The sequence below is a fragment of the Ursus maritimus genome, unplaced genomic scaffold (genome assembly GCF_017311325.1).
Source record: "Ursus maritimus isolate PB19 unplaced genomic scaffold, ASM1731132v1 scaffold_25, whole genome shotgun sequence".
In the NCBI taxonomy this organism is placed as follows: Eukaryota; Metazoa; Chordata; class Mammalia; order Carnivora; family Ursidae; genus Ursus; species Ursus maritimus.
The window spans coordinates 37,017,909-37,043,778 of record NW_024425008.1 but is presented as its reverse complement, the minus strand read 5'-3'; the positions used below and the strand labels follow the sequence as shown (position 1 = coordinate 37,043,778).

The window sequence follows — 25,870 nt, the reverse complement described above, 5'->3', positions numbered from 1 at the left end:
CATTCCACAAATTATGGAGAGCTTTCTATGTTGAAAGCAGGATGCATGACTGTCACTGCCCCTGGGAACAAATGACGACCTGAAAAGCTGGACGTAGGTCACCGCTTCAGGCCCAACCTTAGACACATGAGGACAGGGAAACATCCAGTGTTCTACTTGCTCCCTGGTTCAGGACAGTGATTCCCAAATTTGAGGGAATACGGGAGGAATCTCCAGACAGGCTTGTTAAAACACAGCTTCCGGGGTCTCACTCCAGCCTTATTGTGTCAGAATGGGTCTGGTGTCTCCAATCTGTCCACAATTTTAACAAGTATATTCTCTCCCACCCCTCTACACCTCTGCAAGTTATTTGTGGGCTTCACTCTCTTCCCCACCACCCCCTCCCCACCCCCCAAAGAAAACCACGGTGTCGTAGCCATAAAAGTTAGAGTCAGAGACAGGAGCCAATGAATAGCTGCATGGCCCTGGATGAGTTATTTAACGTCTCTAGGTCTCAGTCCCTTCATCAGATAGAAGTGGAACAGGAATCTCCTGTCCCTTCCACACTCAAATGCCTCGGACTTTAAGAACCTAACATGTCAACTCGGTAAATCATGAAGATGCAGAGAATTTACAAGGATGTCTCATTCTGCAGTCCAAACACCCCGGCAAGACTCTGGTAGCCCCCAATTGGATGTCATTCCTCCCTCTGGTCCAAGCATCACAACAAGAGGAAAAGTGACTGGAATTGATGGGAGAAGCCTAAGAAGCTTGCAGGAGACTTCTGGCAAATAGCCAGAAGGGTACTTTGAAAGCAGGAATCACTCCTCTTCCTCGTCCTCGTCGTTCTGGTCCTGGTAGCGAATGTAGACGACAAGCATGACAAAGCCCATGAGGATGCAGAGCGAGCCGACGACCAGGTAGGCGATGCCGAGGAAGGGGTTCTTGCCGCCCATCCACGAGATGTTGCTGAAGACGATGAGCTTGTGGCCGCCGAAGGCGCGCACCGGGTAGTTGTAGGTGATGTTGACGAGGTAGCTGCCGCGCGGCAGCCCGGTGGAGTAGTTGCCTTGGCGGATGCGCGCGTACAGCTTGCGGAACGTGGGCAGCGCGGCGGTGCGCATCCACACCACGAAGTCCTGGTTGATGAAGCCGGTGTTGTTCGGGTCGGGGCTCAGCTCGTAGACCGGCCGCGGCCAGTTGGGCGGCGGCGCGGTGCCGTGGAAGGCCAGCGCCAGGCTGCCGTTCACCAGCGGCGGGTTGCGGAATTTGACGTGGCAGTCGGTCCACCAGGCGATGCCGGTGCGGTCGAGCGGCACCTCGACGTACGGCCCGCCGGGCTGGCGCTGGTGCCACAGCGAGAAGGAGTCGTTGAAGAGGCTGTTGGCGATGGCGCCGCAGGGCGCGATGGGCAGGCCGGAGGCGCGGCGCTGGTAGGGGGCGCACTCGTTGGCCGGGTGGCGCAGCGCGCTCGGCAGCCCGCTCAGCTGCGTGTCATCGCGGGACACGCTGTAGCGCCGGTTGTTCTGGTAGAAGTTGGTCAGCTCGTAGTAGAGGTACACGGGGCCCGGGAAGAGCTCTGGCAGCGAGAAGTACCAGGCGCACGAGCAGCGAAGCGGCGGCGCGCGGTCCTGGTCGGCCAGGGCGCACGCCGAGCAGTTGCCGGTGCCCGGGTTGCCCGTGTAGTCGTATTCGAGCTCCTTGATGCCGTTGGAGGAGTAGAAGAGGCCCAGGCCCAGGCCGATGAAGGCCAGGCCCGCGCAGAAGAAGAGCGGCAGCGCGATGCTGGCCGACAGCAGCGGCTGCCAGGCGGGGAGGCGCTGCTGCGTGAACGCGGTGTTGTCGGGCTGGTGGGCGCCCCGGGCCGTGGCGCTCCAGGTCATGGCTGCCGAGCCGGCTCGGACGGGGACGGGCGGAGTGGCGCTCACCAGCGGCCAGCCGGGGGCGCCGCCCCTCCACGCGCGGCGAGCCCGGGGGCTGCTCCCGGCTCCGCTTTCCGGCGGCTCAGGTGAGTTTGGGGGTTGGCCCGCCTCCGGCCCCCGCACAGGTGAGTCTTCGAGTTCTTCGTGCGGTGACCGGACCCCTCAGTTCCGCCTCTGCCCAGGTGAGCTGGGCCGGCTCCGCCCCTGCGGGTAAACGGCAGCGGCGCCCCGCCTCTTTGGAGGTGAGCGGGGCGGGGCGGCCGCTGGTTTCCTCACCTGGCGGCTCCGAGGCTCCCGTTTCTTCCCCATCTGGGTGGGTCCGGCAGCCAGCTCCTCCTCCCCGAGGTGAGTGGCGGCCCCACGCTGCCTCTGAGTGGCTCGTGCCTTGCTCAGGTACCACCTTCGCTTCCTCCTTCCAAGTGAGAAGAGTGCCCGGGGCAGCCTTTCCTGAGATCATAGGAGCTGCAGGCTCCCGCACAAAGTTCACCGAGTGATTGTACCGTGGGTCCCGGAGACTTGGAGATTTCAGGTTATTAATCCTCTTTTATCTGGGGAGGGGGAGGGGAGTGACTCTAGACCCTCTTGTCTTTGTAGGTTAACTTTTGGACCCCCTTTCAGTCAATTTCTAACCACAAATTGTAATGCCGAGAGATTACACTATGGCAAATCTGTTATTCATTCAATGTCTGCATTCAAATTCTAGCATATTTTTAAAGACGAATGATTTTCCGGCCAGGTATGCCAATCTGGGTGCAAAGCTAAGAAAAGTAGAAAGTTCTCTAAAAATAAAGTAAGTCTTTAAAAAAGAGAATCAACGACTACAAGAGGTTCAGAGCCTTTAAATATCTCTCTAGCCACTGGAAAAACCACACAGGGGTAAAAATGCACTGGACCACCTGTGATTTCCTTTTCTTTTCAGATTCTTTGCCTGACTGGAGAAAGGCCTAATCCAAGGTCCCCAAAGACCTACCTGCTATCCACAGTCAAGGACTTTGGGAATGTTTGGCCTAGGGAGGTGAACTACAAGGATTTATAGGACTTATTTTAAAGAGAACCCAAATTAGCTCTGGAATATTGCCTGGGATTCTGGCCTTTATGTACCATATACACAAGGGGGTATCGGGCCATTTCAGCTTTGTGCTAAATTCTCCCTAGTTATTGAGGGGTTCCTGTCTCTCCTCCAGCTCATAAAATGCAAATAGCTTAAATATTTTCTATATTACGCTTTTGCACCTAGAACAATAGATTGCATTCATTAGTTGTTCAAAACCCATTGAAATTTGGAAAGTTAAAATTCTTGCAAAATTAAACAACAGGAATTTTAAAAATCATCTCCCAAGTGTTCACCCCTATAAGTACTGTAGAATAGAGAAGAGAATTAGACTAAAAAGGACCCTTGACCTCAAAGCATTTGCAGTCTGATAGGGGATATATATTACTTGCAAGTAAAAAAGAATCAAAATAGTGAATAGACAGCATATAGTCAAGTACCAAATTGCACTTTACAAGAATGATGCTAAAAATTAAAAAGTAATATTATTTTAATAATGAAAAATTATCTTATTGAATGCAGATTAGAGGCTTTAGCTGTTAGAGGTCCCTGAGGGAGAGCCAGATGACTTGAATTCCACTTCCCTCATGTCTAATTGTACCCCAAGAGAGGAAATTTCAACATTGCCAACAAGTTCCTATGGTCTGATCCAGTCTCCACTATACCTTTTCTTCAATAAGATAAAAGAACAAAGAGTTCTCGAAATCATTATGATTGAGTTCCATCTATACTTGTCTCATCAAATCATCAGTCAGCTTGACAGAGAGCACACAAAACTAGTCTCTAGAAAGAAATTCAGTCCTCAAAACTTAATCTAGCATATCTTAAGTCTAACAACTGCTATGCCACCATTCCCCTAAAAGTGTGAGCCCTGCTGTTGAGCTGAGAGTCTTTCCAGCTCTACCTTCCCTGGATGGAAGACAATAGTTTATTCATTCTGCTAATTAAGGTAACACCAGAGCATCCCAAAAGTCAAGAAAAGAGACTATTTCCAGACAGGGAAGCGTCAGCAGGGTGAAACACAGCTGAGGGTTCAAGTTTCGAGATAAGAAATGAAAAGGAGTTCTAGCATCTGACTTCTGTGGGAGCAGTTTGGGTGTTGGGGTGGGAGGAGTCAGGCTCTATCAGGTGAAGGAAAGGGGGAGTGGAGACAGCCAATGTACAACAACTCTTTAGAAATGGGGGGATGGGGAGGAGAGAGGCAAATGGTAGTCATTTTGAAGAGTATGTATTTCAAAGGAGAGGCTTCTTTATAGAAGACAGACTCGTGTTTATTCTGAGGGAAAAAGGTAATAGTTCAGACAAGGTTACAGATGGGTGATCCTGGATGGTGCAAAGGTGGAAACAGGCAGGGGGTTCAGAGAACAGGTGTGGCGTCACCTCATCTCAGAAATTAGATGATTTGAATAAAGATGGACACAGAATTCAACTGGGCTGTGGGCTCAGCTCAAGAGAAGGAAGTTTTAATTTAATGATTTCTTCTGTGCACTAAAATGAAGGGTCATCTCCAAAGGAATGAGAGAGAGGACGGGGAGAGGGAATTGCCCAGGGACACATGAAGGGATGTTGAGTGGCTTGGTCTAGGGGAGTCCCACCATCCAGACTGAGATGGCAAATGATTGAACATGTCCAGTGGATGGGGGTTTTCAGGGCAGGTGAATTGGAGAGAGAAACGTTCAAGCTAGTGCTGTTCTTGTGGCAGGGGTGGCTAAAGTGATACACCTTAGTATTTAAGCTGAATGGCAAAGAACATGAAACCAAGCCAATGGATCAAAAGAAAACAGAGAGATCAGAAGCTGGGAGTCCTAATGATGTTCTCGAGCAGGCGGCATGAAAGCTGGAGGGAACAGGTGCTGGTATAAGATGGGATGGTAAATATTTTGGAGGTGGAGCAGTACTGAGATCCAGGTATATGTCCTATTTCCTCCACCAGCTTGTAAGTTTTGAGAGGTCAAGGATTGATGTACATCCCGTGTCCCTCAGAATTCACTGTATAACGAGGGTTCTGACCTTGTGTCTTTAATTTGATTATACACGTTGTCATGGGGCATTAAAGGACACTTGGATCATGTAAACTCAGTTCTCAGTACCAAGAAAGTGAAGAAATGAGCTCATTCTAAACAATTTTTTATTGCCTCTCTTTATTATGAAGAGAACTCAAAGTGAAATAAAGAGGCATTCTCAATCACAATACTCTCAAAATTACTTCCTTTCCCCTTTTGTCTTCCCAGTTTTATCTGTATAAATATTTAATTTCTGATTGGTGGAATAATATAAAAATACAATTACTATCATTCTACTTATTAAGTTACCTCCTTTTGGAATAAGGAATAAAATAAATATTTTCCATATTTCTTTGTGGTCTTCATACATTTTTAAATGGTCCCCAAATTCATGGGTCTACCACATTTAACTACTTTTTTTAAAAAAATTGGTGGATATTAGATTATTTCCAGTTTTTCAGTATTCCAAAGAATATGGTAGCGGACATCTTTTTGCATATAACCTTTTCTTCTCAGCTATAAGTTTCTAAAAGTAGGCAAGGGGCTTAAAAGTCAAACTCTTCAAAGGCACATACTGCCTGAATCTCTGATACTGCACAGTAATGTGAACTTCGCTATGTTCACCAACACGGCCAACAAAACCAATCGTTAACCACAGAGTATATTTCGTCTATGCCAATAGTCTACCAGATACTAGGAGAAGCAGTATAGGGTAGGGGAAAGAATGCTGCTGGACGTTAAGGAAGTCCAAGTTTTACTCCAGCTCCTCAGGAATAACTGACCTTGGTCAGATTGCTTAACTATCCTGGTCTGATTGCTTACCTGTATGAGTATGTTTGCCAAAAGGATAGTGGATATCTCTTTCATTGCAAAGATTTCTGTTCCTGGTCATCTCAAGGGGTGTCCTTTATACTGACTCATTGGATAGTTAGCTTTTATTGAGTATACCTGCCGTGGGCCAGTCACTCTGTAAGTGCTTTGTATACATTATCTCATCTAATTCACACCACAAACCTAGGTGGGAAGTGCTGTTATTAAACTCACTGAGCTGACGCAGAACTAAGATTTAGGCTAAGGAAATGGAGGCCCACCAAGTTCTCATGGAGGTAAACGGGTGATCAGGAAGTCGAAGGCCAGCTTAATTCTTACGTCCTGCATTTTCACCCACGACACTGTAATGCCTGGGCATACTTCTTAAAGGAACCCCAAACACTGTAACATTGAGCCAGTTTTTGGTATTGCAGGTCTTCTCTTATACCCCAAAGATAGGAGAATTCCACGCCACAGATGGAGGGTCCCAGAACCTCCGAGTTGCCTTATTTTTGTTTAACAAAAGCTTTTGTTTTGAAGCCAACTTTTGTTTAGCACGCCCATTTCTCTTGCTAAAGTAAAAATAATTTCACTTGTCTGTCTCTATTCAGTTTTTGCATTTATTTCTTTTTAATTCATGACTCTATATCTTACCATAATAGAGCCAGCATTTTTAATTGGCGTTCCCTTACACAAGTTTATACTACTCAGGATTGTTGCCTGTTACTCTGCCCATGGGGCAGTTTTTATTTAAAAGGAATCAAATTAAATTGCTTCATAAAATTAAGCATATGTTCAGAAAAGTTTTTAAAAATTCACTGTGCCTGGACTTCATTTTTCATTAAAAACTGTGTTCAGCAGACTTCCTGTCCTTAAAAATTATGAGTTGGTACCCCCTAGTGGAAGGTACAAAGCAACTTCAGTTACTACTACTGAAAGCACTGGAGGGACAAAAGGCAGGAAGGAATTCTCTGCTCCTTGCTGCGGTGTGTTGGGTTGTCCTGTCACTACCTTATTGAGAAACAGTGGAGGTCAGTTGTGCGCAGAGCTGCAGGGAGCAGTATGGAAGAAGAATGGGAATGAGACAGGTGACAATAGGTCTTCAGCAGCGTTGACTAGGTATGGGTTGGCCATGTTGAAAGACTGTGGATAAACCAGCCACGATGGGATTGGACTTGAATTGTGCAGTTGGAGTTTGTTTGTAGGGGGTGTGCATGGTGAGTTGGCAGGAGAAAGACCCAAAATGTGAGGAGGACAAGTTGGGTGACAGAACTGAGATGGAGGGGAAGGAAGAGCTCTGGAACTGGAGAAGAGTTAAATCAGAACTGGAATGGAGCTATGTAGTATGAAAGAGGGGATGAGGTATATCCCAGGGTGAGGACTGGGGGAGGGAGGAGACACCAGAACCGAGCAGGGTCTGTGGGACCAGCAAATCTGGTGAGGCGGCTGGAGGCCACCCTTCTCTGCCATCCCCCTGTCCCTGAGGGGATGAAACTCACTGGTTTGGGGATGGCCTCACTGAGAACTATAATATACATACTGGCTTTCCCTTACGTGTGGCGACAATATCTGTTTTAAACTTTAGGAATCTCTCACTCATGTATCAGGAATAAATAGCTAAGCACTTAAAATTTTTTCAAAAAGTTACAAGATTGTGAAATGAAATAAAGTAGACGTCTGTTGCCACGAGAGGGCAAAGCCATATGTCTTAACATCCATAAGCTGGGGAAGGAGGGCTGACATCTTACGAAGACTGGAGGTGCCCAAGAAAGATGTGCTTAGATGCCCTTCCCTGTTGGATAGCATCAATAAACTGAATGAACATACTTTGAATTTCATTATCTGGATCACTGATTTAAATGTTTAAATACTTTGTCCCAACACCCTGGGAACCTGTACTTGTCATGTGTGCTGACCAATATTGACTTGTTAATATTCAATCTGGAGAGTGTATATCCTTGGAGGGTTGCAGGGGCCCTTGGCCTTTCTCTCTGAATAGTAAATCTGAATTTGAGGTGGTTGTGTTTAAAATTTTAGGGGCTTTTTCTGTAGGAAAAAGTACCATGAGGATGACTGCATTGTGTCAAATTCTAAACCAAAGTTTGGGACTTTAGAGGGACCAGGATCCTAGATGATACCTTATCCAGTGGTTTCCAAACTGACCAAGTAGCAAAATCAGTAGGGGGGAGGGCAGTGTTTAAAAATACGCATTCCTTCTGCCTTTTGCCTAAATCACAGTCTCCAGGGGCTGGTGCCCAGAAACCTTACTCAGAGCAATCTGATGATCAGCCATCTTTGGGGGCCACTAATCTACTCCGGCCTCATAATCCATCTGAGGAATTCTCTTTGATCTTAGTAAGAATTTCTGTGATGCAAGGAACAGAAACCCAAGCCAGCTTTAGTAAAGGGGTGGCTATTGTTCAGAGATGAGGAATCTCGCACAAGGAAGGAACTGAAGAAAATAGATCTGGCTCTCACACCGGTAGAAAGTCATCAGGCAGCTCCCTTCTCTCTGCTTTGTTTGTCACGGCTTCTCTCTGCACTTTGGCAGGCCACCTTCTTCAGCAGGCCTCTTAGTTTTGGTCCTCCAAGTCTTGGGCTTTGCATGGCTTTGGGTTGCCAGAGCTCTGACTCGGTACCAGCGCTGGATCACCTTACAGCTCCTGCTGACTCTAGCATACATGTTCTTTAGTTCAAGAGAGACTCCAGGTTGGGTCAGGGGTCCAGCCCTCATTCAGCCTATTGTGACGGGTGGGGAAAGGTCCTATGACACACACATGGTTGCCTACTTTCTCCTCCTCAGTAAAAGTGGAAGGGACTCTTCCAAAGGAGGGGAAGTGCAGTCTGGCTAAGCACTCAAAGGGTATCCACTAAATGTTACAGCTCTTTTAGAATTTGTCTAGCAGTTTTTCTGGTCCTCACCAGAAGACTCCCCCATGGTTAAAAAAAATGGTGTCCACTCTACCTTTGTAAGTTCCCAGTGACGGGATCACTTGGGCTCTGCTTGAACAGTCCTTGAGACAAGGAACTCACCATTTTATGAGGTCCATTCCTTTTCTAGTTCTAAGTACTCAACAGCTTCTTTGGTAGTGACCATCCTATATTCTAAGTTCATTCTCTGCAATAATACAGAATAAACTTACTCCTTGCTCTTTATGAATATGAAGACGGCTATTGTGTTCATCTCAAAATCTTTATTTCCATACCATACATGCTTAGTTCCTTGTTGTGGTCCTCTCTGGATCTAGACTTTCATCATTCTGCCTCCCTTCCCTTGCACATGGTTTGAGTTAGTAGTTGTTCTCATTAAAGAATTTGCCTACTTAAAAATCATAATTTTTTAAAGGATTGAGAGTGGCTTTAAAATATGCGATAGAACCACATACAAAACATACTTCAAAGCAAAAGTATGAAGGCAAAAGGAATACATTTTGTAAAATAAGCAGGAGCTGGAAGAGAAATTGTTTCACGAAGCACCTGCCATGAAAGCCTGCAGCTTGCTCGGGATGGTCTGCAGGATTGCTCCTTCAGCTTTCTAGTGGCCAGCCCAACGAGAGAATGACGGATCACTGCATTCACGAGAGAAGAAGAAACCATTTGCCCAGAAGAATTTAAACTATTTCTGGCGCAAAGAATAGGAAACATTTTCTCCTTGGGGTTCTCCCAGAGAAGATGTTATAAAACCAGGTAAATAATATCTTTAGCAATATCCTTGAAGTAAATATTGTAGTCCTTTCCTAGGACTGTTTCTTATAACATCTGCCAAAAGGAGATATAATGGTGTTTGGTGAAAGTACAATTCACTGAAGCCACTCTAGGGAGGCTCTGTGATCCAGACTGGGTGCCACTCTGTGGTTCTTTGCCCCAGTGTCTGTGGTTAGGTGTTAGAAGATCTAGCAATGGTTTTCAAGCTGTGCTCTGAGGGTCCCATCAGTGGTGGACTTCAACCTTCCCATCCCTTCCCCTCATCCCATTCTCTGACTCTAGGATTCTAGAAAAACATGGTTTGAAGAAGGGTTCTAGGGTTAAAAAAGAATTTTGAAAACCACTCATACAAAAGAATGGGTGCACTGCTATCCCTCAGGTAATCTACCACAGATAATGCTCATTTCCCAAAGTTTTCAATAGTTAAAGAGCAGCGGTGATTTCCAAGATTAAACATCCTGATAAGTTCCTAAAGCACAGAATCTCTATGTTGTCAGTTAAACTCAGAGCCATATGTTTTAATAAGCAAGCAAGCTAGGGAGGGATTGACAACTTCTTATTAAATCTGAGGTGCCTAATGAGGACATATGGTGGACAGAAGGCCACTGCACCTTCACCTGGAGGTGGGCTAGGAAAGGACCGTCTGTTAGTACTCAGATTCTCCTTAAGGACTAATTTGGTGTTTGCTCTAACAAGATGATACAATAGAGCCTCAATGATTTTAGCCTGAAAAATATTTAAATCTCATAACCACACATCTATTTTATCCACAAGCAAACCTCAGTAACTCATTCATAGAACATCTAGCTTTTTATATCAAGAAGTGTATACATAAGTTTAAAAAATGTAATATCCATAAAGCTAGAAAGTTGATGATTTTGGACTCAGAGCATCTAGTTTTTCTTTGTGATAATAACAGATAAGATCCGCACTGTATTAGTGCCATTCTGGTTTTGATACTAAGGCAAACCTGGCATTGACGTGCCAGAGAAAGTCCACCTCTCTATTCCTTGTAATGGGAATAGGCTCTATTTCTGATCCATCAATGGACTGTAATTCCTGACCTTGAAACACAGTGGCACGAAGTGCAGGTTCCTTATAAGCGTTGTGACTGAGGGTGGGAATGGGCCTTGACAATCAATACTGAGCATGTGTATCTTGGTTTATAACTGATTTCAGTCCTCAAAGATTGTGGAAAGATCAATAAAAGCTGCAAACACTCTTCGGTGTTTCTTATCAGATTGTACCACAAGGTTGACGAAGAGTTTAATAATGATCAGTGGCAGAATAGCTGTGCCTACAGCTCACTTTGTGTAGAACATTAGCCCAAGAGTTCCAGAACTTACAATTTATCAAGCAAGAAGGTGACATGCATTTTAGATAGACCACCTAGTAAATTAGGAGGAGAGTAAATGATTGCCCTTAGGAAAAATGTGATAGACTAAACTCTGGTCCAATCAGTAAGGAGAAATTTCCATCAAAATACCACCAACAAAAGCTCTTCCCCATCTATTCACAAAACCACGTAATAACTCAATGTTTTTTAAGTTCTGTGGGAATCGTGTGTATATATGAGGATCCCTGTATTTTACAGTTGCAGGTGATCAGTGAAAGTGGGAAGTTGCAAAATTAATTATATGTAAACTAATCTTTATTACTCTTCTAAGATGGCAACAAGCATCTGTTGGGACAAAACCCAGAATGCGTAATTGACCACAGCCACATGGATTGACGAACCCTACCTTCTTAGAAGGCCTGCCAGCTGTGGCCCAAAGCAGATGCATCTGGCTACCTGCAATGCCTTTTTACCTAATTTCAAATGCCCATGGCAGGGACAGCACCACAGAATCCAAGAGCCTGGCAGGGGAGCGAGGATGATACCAACAGAGACCAGGCTTGGGAAGGGCTGGTCCCAACTCTTCCTTCTAGAAGCAGGGGAAAGACCACCCAGTGTGCCCTCCCTGTAGGCTCACCCAACCCGCCTCAGGTTGTCTTTACATCCACTTTGGGACACGATGCCTCATCCCAACATGGAAATGGCAGGATTCCCTCTGTCCAGCTTGTACAAACACACGTCACTTGCCAAGAAGACCAAGTCACTCGGTTCCCAAAACAACTGAAGATAAAATCTTTTTTTTAGCAAATAAATTAACCAAGATGGGAGCTCTGTATTAGAAGGGATCTGTAGGCTATCAATCTTCTCCAAGAATTTTATTTAGCTCTATTTTTTGAAATGTGCTAAATGATACACACCGGTCCCAGTGTCTGACCCGTTTGCAAACTTAGAGCAGTCAGCCTCTGCTGGCAACCTTTGAAAAGTTAGCATCTCAGGAAGCAGCCACTATTTGAAAGTCAGGACTTCTCCCAAGAAAATCTTACCAGGGAGATTGCCACAGAACTTGCCTGTTAGTAGAGTGGATGGCCAAGCTCTTCTGAAGTAATGATATATTTATATTAAGTTTTACATTTTGCATGTTCCTAGGTGGCCATTTACAGTTCTCATCACTTGCGCTGTGCCACTAATCTTGTTACGCTTTGTTTGTTGATGCCTGATTGAGGTGGACAGGTCAGTTGGTTGGCCTGCTCTGCCTTCACTCCCTTCTCAGACTCAGTGTGCTCCCCACTCCCAGAAATATGGGACTTGGCCAGGGACACTAGACAGACACTGTTTGAAGTTTTAAATCTGTAATTAAGTTTTTTATATCAGTTTAGGGTCATAATTCCGAGTAAGATGACTTACGTTCTTTTCTTAAAGTTCAAATTCAATTAGCCAACATATAGTACATCATTAGTTGCAGATGTAGAGTTCAATAATTCATCAGTTGCATATAACACCAAGTGCTCATCACATCACGTGCCCTCCCCAATGCCCATCACCCACTTATCTCACCCCCCCACCCTCCTCCCCTCCAGCAACCCTGTTTGTTTCCTATAGTTAAGAGTCTCTCATGGTTTGTTTCCCTCTCTGATTATTTCCCAGTCAATTTTCCCTCCCTTCCCCTATGATCCTCTGTGCTGTTTCTTATATTCCATATATGAGTGAAACCATATGATAATTGTCTTTCTCTGATTGATGTATTTTAGCTCAGCATTATACCCTCCAGTTCCATCCATGTCAATGTAAATGGTAATTAGTCATCCTTTCTGATGGCTGAATAATATTCTATTGTGTATACATACTGCATCTTTATCCATTCATCTGTTGATGGGTATCTCAGCTCTTTCCACAGTTTGGCTATTGTGGACATTGCTACTGTAAACACTGGGGTGCATGTGCCCCTTCAGATTATTATGTTTGTATCTTTGGGGTAAATACCTAGTAATGCAATTGTTGGGTTGTAAGGTAGCTCTATTTTTAACTTCTTGAGGAACCTCTATAATGTTTTCCAGAGTGGCTGTATCAGCTTGCATTCCCACCAACAGCGTAAGAAGGTTCCCCTTTCTTTGCATCCATGCCAATATTTTTTGTTTCCTGACTTGTCAATTTTAGCCATTCTGACTGGTGTGAGGTGGTATCTCATTGTGGTTTTGATTTGTATTTCCCTGATGCTTAGTGATGTTGAACATTTTTTCATGTGTCTGCTGGCCATTTATTTGTATTTCTTCTTTGGAGAAATGTCTGTTTATGTCTTCTGCCCATTTCTTGATTGGATTATTCTTTGGGCTTTGAGTTTGATAAGTTCTTTATAGATCTTGGATACTAGCCCTTTATCTGAGATGTCATTTGCAAATATCTTCTCTCATTATGTAGGTTGACCGTTTTCTTTGCTGTGCAAAAGCTTTTTATCTCAATGAAGTCCTAATAGTTCATTTTTGTTTTTGTTTCCCTTGCCTTTGGAGACATATCTAGCAAGAAATTGCTATGGCCGAGGTTGAAGAGGTTGCTGCCTATGTTCTCCTCTAGGATTTTGATGGATTCCTATTTCACATTAAGGTCTTTTATCCATTTTGAGTTTATTTTTGTGTATGATGTAAGAAAATGGTCCAGTTTAATTCTTCTACATGTGGCTGTCCAATTTTCCCAGCACCACTTGTTGGAAAGACTGTCTTTTTCCATTGGATGTTCTTTCCTGCTTTGTTGAAGATTAGTTGATCATAGGGTTGAGCATCCATTTCTGGGTTCTCTATTCTGTCCCATTGATCTTTGTGTCTGTTTTTGTGCTAGTACCATACTGTCTTGATGATTACAGCTTTGTAATAGAGCTTGAAGTCCAGAATTGTGATGCCACTAGCTTTGGTTTTCTTTTTCAACATTCCTCTGGCTACTTGGGGTCTTTCCTGGTTCCACACAAATTTTAGGATTATTTGTTCCAGCTCTGTGAAAAATGTCGATGGTGGGATGTCTAAGGGGCTCAGCTGGTTAAGCATCTGCCTTCGGCTCATGTCATGATCCCAGGGTCCTGGAATTGAATCCCACATCGGATTCCTTGCTCGGCCAGGAACATGCTTCTCCCTCTGCCTGCTTCTCCTTCTGACTGCCATTTCCCCTGCTGGTGCTCTCTCTCTGACAAATAAATAAATAAAAATCTTAAAAAAGAAAAATGTCAGTGGTATTTTGGTAGGGATTGCATCGAATGTGTAGATTGCTCTGGGTAGCATAGACATTTTAAGAATATTTATTCTTCCAATCCATGAGCATGAAATGTTTTTCCATTTCTTTGTGTCTTCCTCAATTGCTTTCATAAGTGTTCTGTAGTTTTTAGAGTACAGATCCTTTACCTCTTTGGTTAGGTTTATTCCTAGGTGTCTTATGGTTTTTGGAGCAATTGTAAATGAGATTGATTCCTTAGTTTCTCCTTTTTCTGTCTCATTGTTAGTGTATAGAAATGCAACTGATTTCTGGGCACTGATTTTATATCCTGCCATGTTGCCGATTTCCTGCATGAGTTCTAGTATTTTTGGGGTGGAGTCTTTTGGGCTTTCCATATAAAGTATCATGTCATCTGTGAAGAGTGAGAGTTTGACTTCTTTGCCAATTTGAATGCCTTTTATTTCTTTTTGTTGTCTGATTGCTGAGGCTAGGACTTCTAGTACTATGTTGAACAACAGTGGTGATAGTGTACATCCCTTCCATGTTCCTGACCTTAGGGGAAAAGCTCTGTTTTTCCCCATTGAGAATTGTATTTGCTGTGGGCTTTTTGTAGATGGCTTTTATGATATTGAAGTATGTTCTCTCCATCCCTACACTAGGGAGGTTTTAATCAAGAAAGGATGCTGTGTTTTGTCAAATGCTTTTACTGCATCAGCTGAGAGGATCATATGGTTCTTGTCCTTTATTTTATTAATGTAGCATATCGCACTGATTGATTTGCAGATGCTGAACCACCCTTGCAGCCCAAGAATAAATCCCACTTGGTTGTGGTGAATAAGCCTTTGAATGCATTGTTGGATCCTATTGGTTAGTATCTTGGTGGGAATTTTTGCATCCATGCTCATCAGGGATATTGGCCTGTAATTCTCCTTTTGGTGGTGTCTTTGTCTGGTTTTGGGATCAAGGTAATGCTGGCCTCATAGAATGAGTTTGGAAGTTTTTCTTCCATTTCTATTTTTTGAAACAGCTTCAGAAGAATAGGTATTAGTTCTTTAAATGTTTGGGAGAATTCCCCTGGGAAGCCATCCGGCCCTGGACTCTTGTGTGTTGTGAGATTTTTTATTACTGCTTCAATTTCCTTGCTGGTTATGGGTCCATTCAGGTTTTCTATTTCTTCCTGTTTCAGTTTTGGTAGTTCATGAGTTTCTAGAAATGCATTCCTTTCTTCCAGATTGCCTAATTTGTTGGCATGTAGTTACTCATAATATGTTCTTAAAATTGTTTGTATTTCCTTGGTATTCATCATGATCTCTCCTCTTTCATTCATGATTTTATTAATTTGGGTCCTTTCTCTTTTCTTTTTAAATTTATTTTTTATTTTTTTATTATGTTCAATTAACCAACATATTAAAAACGTCATTTGTTTTTGATGTACTGTTGAACGTTTCATTAGTTGCATATAACACCCATTGCTCTTTTTGATAAGTCTGCTAGGGGTGTATCAATATTGTTAATACTTTCAAAGAACCAGCTTCTAGTTTTGTTGATCTGTTCTACTGTTCTTTTGGTTTCTATTTCATTGATTTCTGCTCTAATCTTTATTATTTCTTGTCTCCTTCTTGGTTTAGGCTTTATTTGCAGTTCTTTCTCCAGCTCCTTTAGGTGTAAGGTTAGCTTGTGTATTTGAGACTTTTCTAGTTTCTTGAGAAAGACTAAGGCTTGTATTGCTATGTTCTTCCCTTTTAGGACTGCCTTTGCTGCATCCCAAAGGTTTTGAACAGTCGTGTTTTCATTTTCATTTGTTTCCATGGATTTTTAAAATTCTTCTTCAATTTCTTGGTTGACCCATTCATTCTTTAGGATGCTCTTTAACCTCCAAGTATTTGAGTTCCTTCAAAATTTCCTCTTGTGATTGAGTTCCAGTTTCAAAGCATTGTGGTCTGAAAATATGCAAAGAATAATCCCAGTCTTTTGGTACCAGTTGAGACCTGATTTGTGACCCAGTATGTGATCTATTCTGGAGAATGTTCCATGTGCACTGGAGAAGAATGTGTATTCTGTTGCTTTAGGATGAAATACTCTGTATATATCTGTGAAGTCCATTTGGTCCAGTGTGTCATTCAAAGCCCTATTTCCTTGTTGATCTTCTGCTTAGATGAAGTAGTCTGTGGTTGTGAGTGGGGCATTAAAGTTCCCTACTATTATTGTATTATTATCAATGTGTTTCTTTAATTTTTGTTATTAATTGGTTTATATAACTGGCTGCTCCCATGTTAGGGGCATAAATATTTATAATTGTTAGATCTTGTTGGATAGACCCTTTAAGTATGATATAGTGTCCCTCTACATCCCTTACTACAGTCTTTGGTTTAAAGTCTAATTTGTCTGATATAAGGATTACTACCCCAGCTTTCTTTTGATGTCGATTAGCATGATAAATGGTTCTGCACCCCCTCATTTTCAATCTGGAGGTGTCTTTGGGTCTAAAATGAGTCTCCTGTAGACAGCATATGGATGGGTCTTCCTTTTTTATTCAATATGATACCCTATGTCTTTTGACTGGAGCATTTAGCCCATTTATATTCAGAGTAACTATTGAAAGATATAAATTTAATGCCATTGTATTACCTGTAAAGTCACTGTTTCTGTATATTGTCTCTGTTCCTTTCTGTTCTATGTTACTTTTGGGCTGTCTCTTCACTTACAGGAAACCTTTTAATATTTCTTGCAGGGCTGGTTTAGTGATCACAAATTCTTTCAGTTTCTGTTTGTCCTGGAAGCTCTTTATCTCTCCTTCTATTCTGAATGACAACCTTGTTGGGTAAAGTATTCTTGGCTGCGTTTTTCTCATTTAGTATCCTGAATATATCATGCCAGTCCTTTCTGGCCTGCCAGGTCTCTGTGGATAGGTCTGCTGCCAGTCTAATGTTTCTACCCTTGTAGGTTAAGGATCTCTTGTCTCAAGGGCTTTCAGGATTTTCTTTTTATCTCTGAGATTTGCAGGCTTCAGTATTGTATGTTGGGGTGATGATCTATTTTTATTGATTTAGAGGGGGGTTCTCTGTGGCTTCTTGACTTGGATGCCTGTTTCCTTCTGCAGATTAGGGAAGTTTTCAGCTATGATTTGCTCAAATATACCTTTTGTCCCTCTCTCTCTCTTCTTCCTCTGGAACCCCAATAATTCTAATATTGTTTCACTTTATTGTATTCGCTGACTTCTTGAAGCCTCCCCTCATGTTCCATTAGTTGTTTTTCTCTCTTTTCCTCAGTTTCCTTACTTTCCATCATTTTGTCTTTTATGTCACTGACTCTCTCTTCTGCCTCGTTTACCCTAGCCATTAGAGCAACTATTTTAGGCTGATTTTCAGTTTAAGCATTTTTAATTTTGGCCTGATTAGATTTTAGTCCTTTTATTTCTGTACTAAGGGATTCTCTAGTGTCTTTTATGCTTTTTTCAAGCCTAGCTAGTATCTTTAAAATCATTTTTTTGAATTCTAGGTCAGACACGTTACCTATATCCATATCGATTAAATCTATGGCAGAGAGTATTACCTCTGGTTCTTTCTTTTGTTGTGAATTTTTCCTTCTAGTCATTTTGTCCAGAGAAAAATAGATGAATGAGAACAAAATAAAAAATATCAACCATGACCCCAGTGAAATACACCCCAGATAAACCCAAAGAGATCTGAAACCAAAAAATAAAAGAACAAAAAAGGGAAAAAAGAGGGACTATAATCTCACAGGTGCACAAAACAGGGTGATACACTTGGTCCTGGATATATTTTGGTCTGTTTGTTAGAAGACACTAAATCCTAAAATTGTAAAGATATATATATATATATATATATATATATATATATTTGAATACAGTGAAAGGAAGCTAAAATGAAGAACATATCTATAAAATATAAGTGCAAAAATGAAAATTAAAAAAAGACTTAAAAACAAAGAATTGATAAAATAAGAAACTAGTTGAAAAGGAAAAAAGAGAAAAAAGAAAAAGAAAATTTAAAACTGAAAGACTAAATACTCATGAGAAAAAACCTCAAATTCTATATACTATTTTCTCCTAGTGCAGGAGTGTTTCAGTTCTGTGTGATTCCTAAGCTTCAAGTTCACCTGACGTTCTTGCTGATGTTCTGGGCGCGGGCCGTATTGCACTGATTCTCAGGTGTCTGTCTGGGCAGAGTTGCATCACCCCTTGCCAGGGGCTGGGCTCAGTGTAAGCTGCTTTGGGTTGCTCTATGTGGCTTTTGTTCCCTGAAGACTTTCCATGCCACTTTAGAGGATGAAAAAATATGAAAATGGTGGTGCCCCGATCTCCAGCCCCAGAGCTGAAGGATCATGACCCCCACTCTTCATTGCACCCTCAGGGAAAAGCAGTCAGTCACATTTGTATGCACCAAACTATAGACTCCTGAGGTGTGCACCCACACCAGTCTTCCCACAGGAGGGAGGAGGGCCGCTGCAGTTCTGCCGCCTATTGGGCCCCTCCTTGGAGAGCAGTCACCTGATCATGCCCCGGTTTGTGGTTTATGGCAACACCCAGCTGAGAGCCCACTCCCAGGCTTGCTGATTGTAGCCTGCTTCCCTGCACCAATGCTTGGGAACTCTGCCGCACTCAGGCACCCCCCATTCTTTCTGTGGCCCTGGGGATCCTGAGACCACACTGTCCCACCTAGGATTCTGTCCTATTTTGCCACCTGAGCACCTTTCAGGCAGGGACGTCTCCCACTGGAGAGATGTCTCAAAGTTCCAATTTTGCACTCTGCTGCTATATCACTTTCTGGTCGCTGACTTATAGAGGCTCCCCCCCACCCACGGTTTATCTTCCAATATATCCCCTCAGATTCACTTCTCTGCACCTCCTACCATGCAAAAAGTGGTCACTTTTCTATTTCTAGAATTGCAGCAATTTTTTCTTAGATCTCAGAATTCACAGGTGTTCAGAATGGTTTAATAGGTATCTAGCCAAATTCAAGGGACCATATGAAATGAGGGTTCCCACTCTTCTGCCGTCTTCCCTCCAGACAATTTACAGTAATTCTTTAAATCTAGTATATTAGCCAGCTCTCCCAGCTTATGTCATCTGCATATGTGACTAACATACCCCTTCGTTTAAGTCACTAATCAAAATGTTGATTAGATTTGGCTAAATGTTGATGTTGACTAGGGGGTAGATTTCTTTGATGGAGCATAAGATGAGCATTCAATGTGTTGTTGTAGATCTATTTATTGTCTGAAATGATGTGCATGGTACATTGAAAAATGAAAAAAAAAAAGTAATATTATGCATTTCTTATTCTACCGTCAAAATATGTGTGAATGTGTATAAAGATAGAAAAGGGTCTGGAAAGAGATGTACCGAGAAAGTCAGTGTTTACCTTGAGTGGCCGGGCTACTAGTCATTTTTCATTTTCTTTTTAATGCTTGTTTGTATCTTCTGAGAAATAATTTAGAATGGATTCTTTTATAAACAGAGAAAACAACAAAAATATTGTATTTTTAAAAAATGCAAAAGACGGGTGCCTGGGTGGCACAGCGGTTAAGCGTCTGCCTTCGGCTCAGGGCGTGATCCCGGCGTTCTGGGATCGAGCCCCACATCAGGCTCCTCCGCTATGAGCCTGCTTCTTCCTCTCCCACTCCCCCTGCTTGTGTTCCCTCTCTCGCTGGCTGTCTCTATCTCTGTCGAATAAATAAATAAAATCTTTTAAAAAATGCAAAAGAAGTAGAAGAAAGATCAAAGAGAACCCTATGGCATATCTCTAAAGACCTTTCTCCAGGTCCCATAAAGTGGTTCTTGGACTGCTCTGCTGAACAGAATTATTAAAAGAGATTTTTAAAAACATCTTCCTTGGAAAAATTACCAGATGATACTGCTGTTGCCAGTCCTTGGACCAGCCAGAGGACAGAGCCACTTAATTAGCTGAGATTACACTTAACTTCTCTGCCTCTTGTTGGCTGTGGGACCTCAGTAACTAACCTAAACTGCAAAAGATTTTTTTTCTGTGCTTCAAGATGGAATATTAACATTTATCTTAAAGGATGGTTGCGAGGCTTAAATGACATAATGTACACAAGTTGCCTAATCCGGTTCCCAGAGCGTGGTGTAGCCTGTAATGATATGTTGGTCTCCACAGCGTCCAGCCCATGGTTCTCAACCTTATTCACAAGTCATTGCTTATCACACCTCTTACCTCTTCTCACTTTCCAGCCCATTTTAGAGTCTTATCTGAGTCCAAGAAGAAAGCAAGGAAAGTAATGACTTAGTATTGATGTTGCTGCCAATTTGCAGAAATCATTTCTAATGATCTCCATATAAAGGTATAAGCCCTTGATAAATAACTTATGTTTTTAACCTTTTTGTTTAAACTGCTTTTTGTGTGTGTGGCTTTTGCATTACTGGAATCCCCCTTGCATTCTGACAAGCCTGGAAGTTAATTCAAGAAATATTTCAGTATTGCATAAAGCAATGTGTGATCTTCGTTCCCCAAAGAACTTAAAGACAGATGGGAAAGACTAAACAGTAAAATATCACTTTTACAATTCATGACATTTTAGTGGAATTTTTGTCATGTTAATGTCCTACTTGATGAGGGAAGAGTAAAACAGCATACTTAAAAAAAAACCTTTTCAATTAGAGGAGGATATTTTTTTAATTTAAATTTAATTAGCCAACATATAGTACATCATTAGTTTCAGACGTAGAATGCAATAATTCATCAGTTGCATATAACACCCAGTAGAGCACGATATTTTTAAAGCAATTCTTATGGGAGTTATCAATTCCTGTAGCAGAGCGTTCACAGCACCTCAGAAGGGCTGAGATCAAAGAGATCTAGCCTTGAAGAGGCCACTGAGCTGGAAGGGAAGGTGACTCATGTGGCTTGGGAGCCCCACACCCAAGGCTCAGTCTTTGAGGCATTGTTCTTGGAATACCAAGCCTGGCTGCTCCTAGGGGGAGATTAAGTAAGACAGTACACAGCCATGTTCCTGCCCTCCCTTCTCCTACTTACGCCCCCAGAGTTGGGTGGCGTGTGTGAGCAACGGAAAATTCCTCTGACCCAGGGGCTGGAGCAGGGTCATATCATGTGCTACAGCTTTCCAGAAAGGAACCAATGGACGCCGGCTCCTCTTTCTTTAGAGGCCAAGGTTCCTTCAGTGGCCCATAATCTCCCCAGTCTTGACGGGCTCCTGGGAGCATGTTTGGAATCATCATCTTCCATGCAGAAGACTGGTCATGCCTTATAAAAATCAAGATAAATTCCTTTAGGGGTACCCCTGATTCTACCTCTTTTTTTAAAAAATAGAATCATCCTACTTGAACATATTATTTCTTGAACACATTGTTTCTAATGATCTTGTGATTTAAAAAGAAGTAAGTATAATTTATGGTTATAGATGTGTTGTGAATTGTTTAAATTTAAAATATCATCTCTAGTTATCTATGCAATATGATTTTTTGTAATTCACATGACAATGATTAGGAAAAAGATACAATTGTATGCAAGGTCAGTTGACTAAACAATTTTGAAACTTGAAATTTGATATTACTTGTGTTTATTAGTATTATTTTAATACTGATCCTTTTTCTTCCTGTCTTTCGATTTATGGTTTGTGGCCATTAGATGGCACTATGCATTTCAAATATGAAAAGCCTGTGAAATTTTAATGCTGGGGCTTGCGGAAGAAAGTAATATGCATTAGTTAAGATTGCCACATTTTTGTTTCAGTGAGGGTAAAAACGTTTTATTTTTCACATAAAATTTTCCAGTATTATAATTTATTAAGTAGACATCTAGCACTTAATCCCACAGTCCCATATGAAACTTTCCCTGCATAAAGAAAATGTTCCTTCCGATGTGACACAAGTATAATGCCTCTCAGATTTAGATTTGGATGTGGGGCTCCTGAGTCATATGAGATAATGTAAGTCCTTCACCTCCCCTCAGAGCAGCTGCTGCTGATTTTCTAATAATTTGATTAAGTTCTATTAGTGTAGCCATGTTCTCTCATTTCGAAGTCTTTATCACCAGAAGCATTTACTTACAAATAGGATGCAAATTCATTTACAAATTATTTGAAATGCTAAACTCAACTCTGGAAAAGAATAAAATTAATTGGCTTTCTTAGAATTGATAGATCAATCCCAGGAGCTGGCTTTATTATGCTCATCGTTAAGCAGCTAATGGAAGATGACCTTACTGAAGTTTATCCCCAGACTTTGCCTGCTGCATACCACAGCCTCTGCTACCCTGGCAGCACACCCTCCAGCCTTCCCCACACTGCACACCCCCATCCCTCCAGACCTCTCTCCAGGCCTCCGGAGCAGGCTCACCTCTGCCTAACGCTCCAGGTACCTTCTTGATGCTGATGTTTCCCAGTCTGTATCTTTAGCCCATCTGTCCACTTCTTCCACTTGGATGTCTTCAGGTACTTTTAACCCTTTTTAACAACTTTTGAAACCTTTTAAAAACTCATCTGAGCCAACTCCGCTCACCATGCCCAACTCCACACTAGTGTCCCCTCTCTTGGGGACTGGCCACCTTTCTCTGTGCAGTTGCCCCATGCAGAGATCCAAGTCTGGCTTCACCCTCTCTTGCTACCATCCCCCATATCCGACCTGTTACCAGGTCTGCCGATCCTTGACATTCACTCTGCCACTATCCTGCTCATGGATCGGCTCATCTCTCATTGGGATGAAGATCAATTAACTTTCCCCTAGTCTTGGTCTCTGTCAACCCATTTTTTACATGATAGCCAGAGTGATCCTTGTATCATGTGGATATCTCCATGTCTGGCTCCTGCTAGAAACCCTCCGTAGCCTCTCATCTCTCTCAAGACAGATCTAAACTCCTTAACATGAATGTTAAGGTCTTGCACCCTGCCTACCTTTTCAAATGGACTGCTTTCTGCAGGCTCCAGCCTCTATTTGCAATTCTTTTCTCTCTACCCCTATCACCTGGATATGCCTACTGGAATCACTTTAGATATTACTTCCTCTGGGAAGGGACTCCTCCCCACTGCTTCCCCAAATAGGATGGGCTCTCCTGCTTCCCATAGTCATTATCACACTGTATGGTAATTGTCCGTTGGTCTGTCAACCCCTTAGACTGTAGTAAATGAATTTATCTTGCTTGCCGTTGTATCTCCACCACCCAGCACAGTGCTTAACGTGTAGTAAGTGCTTAATACGTTTCTTTGGCATAAGTGAGTGAAGACCTGGGCATTTCTACTCGTCCTTTTTACCCCAGGTCAGTTGTCTTCCCAGCTCCAGTAGTATTTATAGAAAGAAGAGATTTTCCTGCTTCTGAGGATCATGTAGCAAATCAAGATAGAATAGGGTTTTCACCTGATTTGGGGGTCTAGGTCTAGTTTTGTTTCTACGGCTATTGCCTTCAACGTTCATTTTTTAAAAAATTTGTTTTACTTAGAACCCTGAGGTTTAAAAACATCAAACATATACTTGGTGAAAATTATTCATGCAATTCATGAAAATTACTCATAATTATGATCATTTAAGCACTTTAATTAATCATACAATTAACAATATCGGTGTTAAGCCCCAGAATGTCTGATTGAGGTTGTGAGCCTTTCAGATGTGTCTAAGGAATGCGTGTGCTCCCTGACTCCTGTTTCTTCCTCTAACCATTCTATGAACTCACTTCCTCAGGGGAAGAGAGGGACTTATTCATTCCATAGTAATACAAAATACTCCTAGAGCACACACTGTGTGTCAAACACTGCTATATCCATTTTGCATGCATTAACTCATTTAATCCTCAAAATAACAGACATCAGGTATTATCATGCCTAGGTTAGAGATGTTAAGGCTGAGGCACAGAGAGGTTGGTAACTTGCTCAGGGATGAGCAGAGGAGCCAGGATTTGGACCGAGGCAGTTTGGCTCTAGATCTTGACTTCTTCTCTACTATATCATAGAGAAAGCTTGACAGGGAAATACATTTCTTGGTTATATTAATTGAGAATACTAGCAGCCATTTAATAAAACATCGTCATGTGGACTTGTTTGAATATGTAGATATCTGTGAGTAGAAGGGCAATTTGTTGCCAAAACCTCCCTTCTCCCCTGCCTCAGGCCACAGCATTCCTGGCCCAAAGCCTTGCAGTAAGCCTTGCAACCCTTGGCCCTTCAGGTTTTTCAATCCTTTCCCTCTCCTTTCCCGCCCACGTTGTGGGTTGGTATCATCCAATCTGTTGAGGGCTTGAATAGAACAGAAAGGTAGAGGAAGGTTAACTATACTATCTGCCCAACCACTTGAGCTGAGAAATCAATCTTCTCCTGCCCTTGCAACTCCTGATTCTCAGGCTTTCAAATCTACACCATCAGCTCTCTGGCTTCCAGGGCTTTGAAGGACACCACCAGCTTTCTGGGTCTCCAGCTTGCAGACTGTGGGACTTTTCAGCCTCTGTTAATCACATGAACCAATACCTTATGCTAAATGTCTATCTATCTGTCTATATATGCATCTATGTATGTATGTATGTACGTATGTATGTATGTATGTATGTATGTATCTATCTATCTATCTATCTATCATCTATCCTACTGGTTCTTTTTCTTTGGAGAATTTTGACTAATAAAGTGACTCTTCCATCTACATTTGAAAGCAGTGTGTATTCTGCAGATGCTGGGTGAGATATTCTATAAATGTCAGATCAGGGTGGTTGATAATATTGTTCAGGTCATTTTTTGTTGTTGTTGTTTAGTTCTTCTATCAATTACAGAGAGGGGAGTTAAGATCTTCAACTATGATGATGGGTTTGTATATTTGTCCCTTTAATTCTCATTTTTGCTTGTGCTCGAAGATTTTTAGTCACACAGGCATTTAGAATTTTAAGTCTTTATGATGACAATTTGTTATTAAGAAATGTTATTCTTCAACTCGGATAATTCTCCTTAACTTGAAGTTTACCTTGCATGATTATATCAACACTAACTTTCTTAGATTCGCTTGGTTTATCTTTTCTCCCTCCATTTACTTGCAACTTATTTTGGTCTTAAAAATGCATCTTGTGCGGATAATATATAGTCAAATCTTGCTTTTTGTTCATCTTTGCAATCTCTTCCTTTTCACTGAATTGTTCAGTTCATTTATATTTAATATAATTATTGATATGATTAGATTTAAGTTTGTTTTTTAACTTGTCCTGTTTTTTTTTCTTATTTCCTCCTTTTCTTTGTTTTGGTTAATAAAATATTTTTAGGACTATTTTAATTCATTTTAAGTTATCCATCTGTGGCGTTTTGTTGTTGTTGTTTTAGTGGTTGTCTGAATTCTCCAACTAAATTTTTTTAGGTTATGGAAATGTTCCATGTGCTTCTCCAATATGGGAGTAACTAGTTACATGTGACTATTAAGACTTTGAAATGTGACTAACACAACTGAGGAACTGAATTTTGTTATATTTAATTTTAATTGAGTTTAAATTTAGTCACTTGTGGTTAGTGAATACTGTATTGGACAACACATTCTTATCAGTCTACTTAGATTTATATTGTACAATTTCATGTGAAATATAAAAATCTTACAATAATATAATTTTATTAACTCCCTATCCTTTTTGTTACTGTTGTTATGTATTTTACTTTACATGGTTAAAAGCTCCACAATATATTTGTCTTTAAATAGCCTTGTCTTTTAAATAAATTATAAGAAGAAAGAAGAAGATAGTTTTTCATACTTTCATGTCTATTTGCCATTTCTGGTGCTTTTCTTCCTGTAGTATTGTATATTCTGGTGCTTCCTTCCTGTAGGTTAGATTTTCCCTTGTATCATTTCCCATCATCCTAAATAACTGTTCTATTAGAATTTCTTATAGTTTTCAGTGAATTATTCCTCCATTCA

At 41.8% G+C, this 25,870-nt stretch overlaps 1 protein-coding gene and 1 non-coding gene across 2 annotated transcripts; one reads left to right on the top strand and one right to left on the bottom strand.

Moving 5' to 3' along the window:
• Window positions 1-414: 414 nt before the first annotated feature.
• TMEM30B (transmembrane protein 30B) lies at window positions 415-1,862 on the bottom strand. The gene has a single exon (XM_008703298.2). It carries the CDS (start codon window positions 1,860-1,862, stop codon window positions 801-803), a length of 1,062 nt encoding a protein of 353 aa, XP_008701520.2. The 3' UTR covers window positions 415-800.
• Window positions 1,863-8,637: 6,775 nt separating this feature from the next.
• LOC121105307 lies at window positions 8,638-8,698 on the top strand. Its single transcript, XR_005837772.1, has one exon. It is a non-coding gene; the product is annotated as a U7 small nuclear RNA (small nuclear RNA).
• The last annotated feature ends 17,172 nt before the right edge of the window (window positions 8,699-25,870 follow it).

Excerpts from the sequence above, each read along its gene's own strand:
- TMEM30B (XM_008703298.2), bottom strand. The coding sequence starts at position 1,862 with ATGACCTGGAGCGCCACGGCCCGGGGCGCCCACCAGCCCGACAACACC.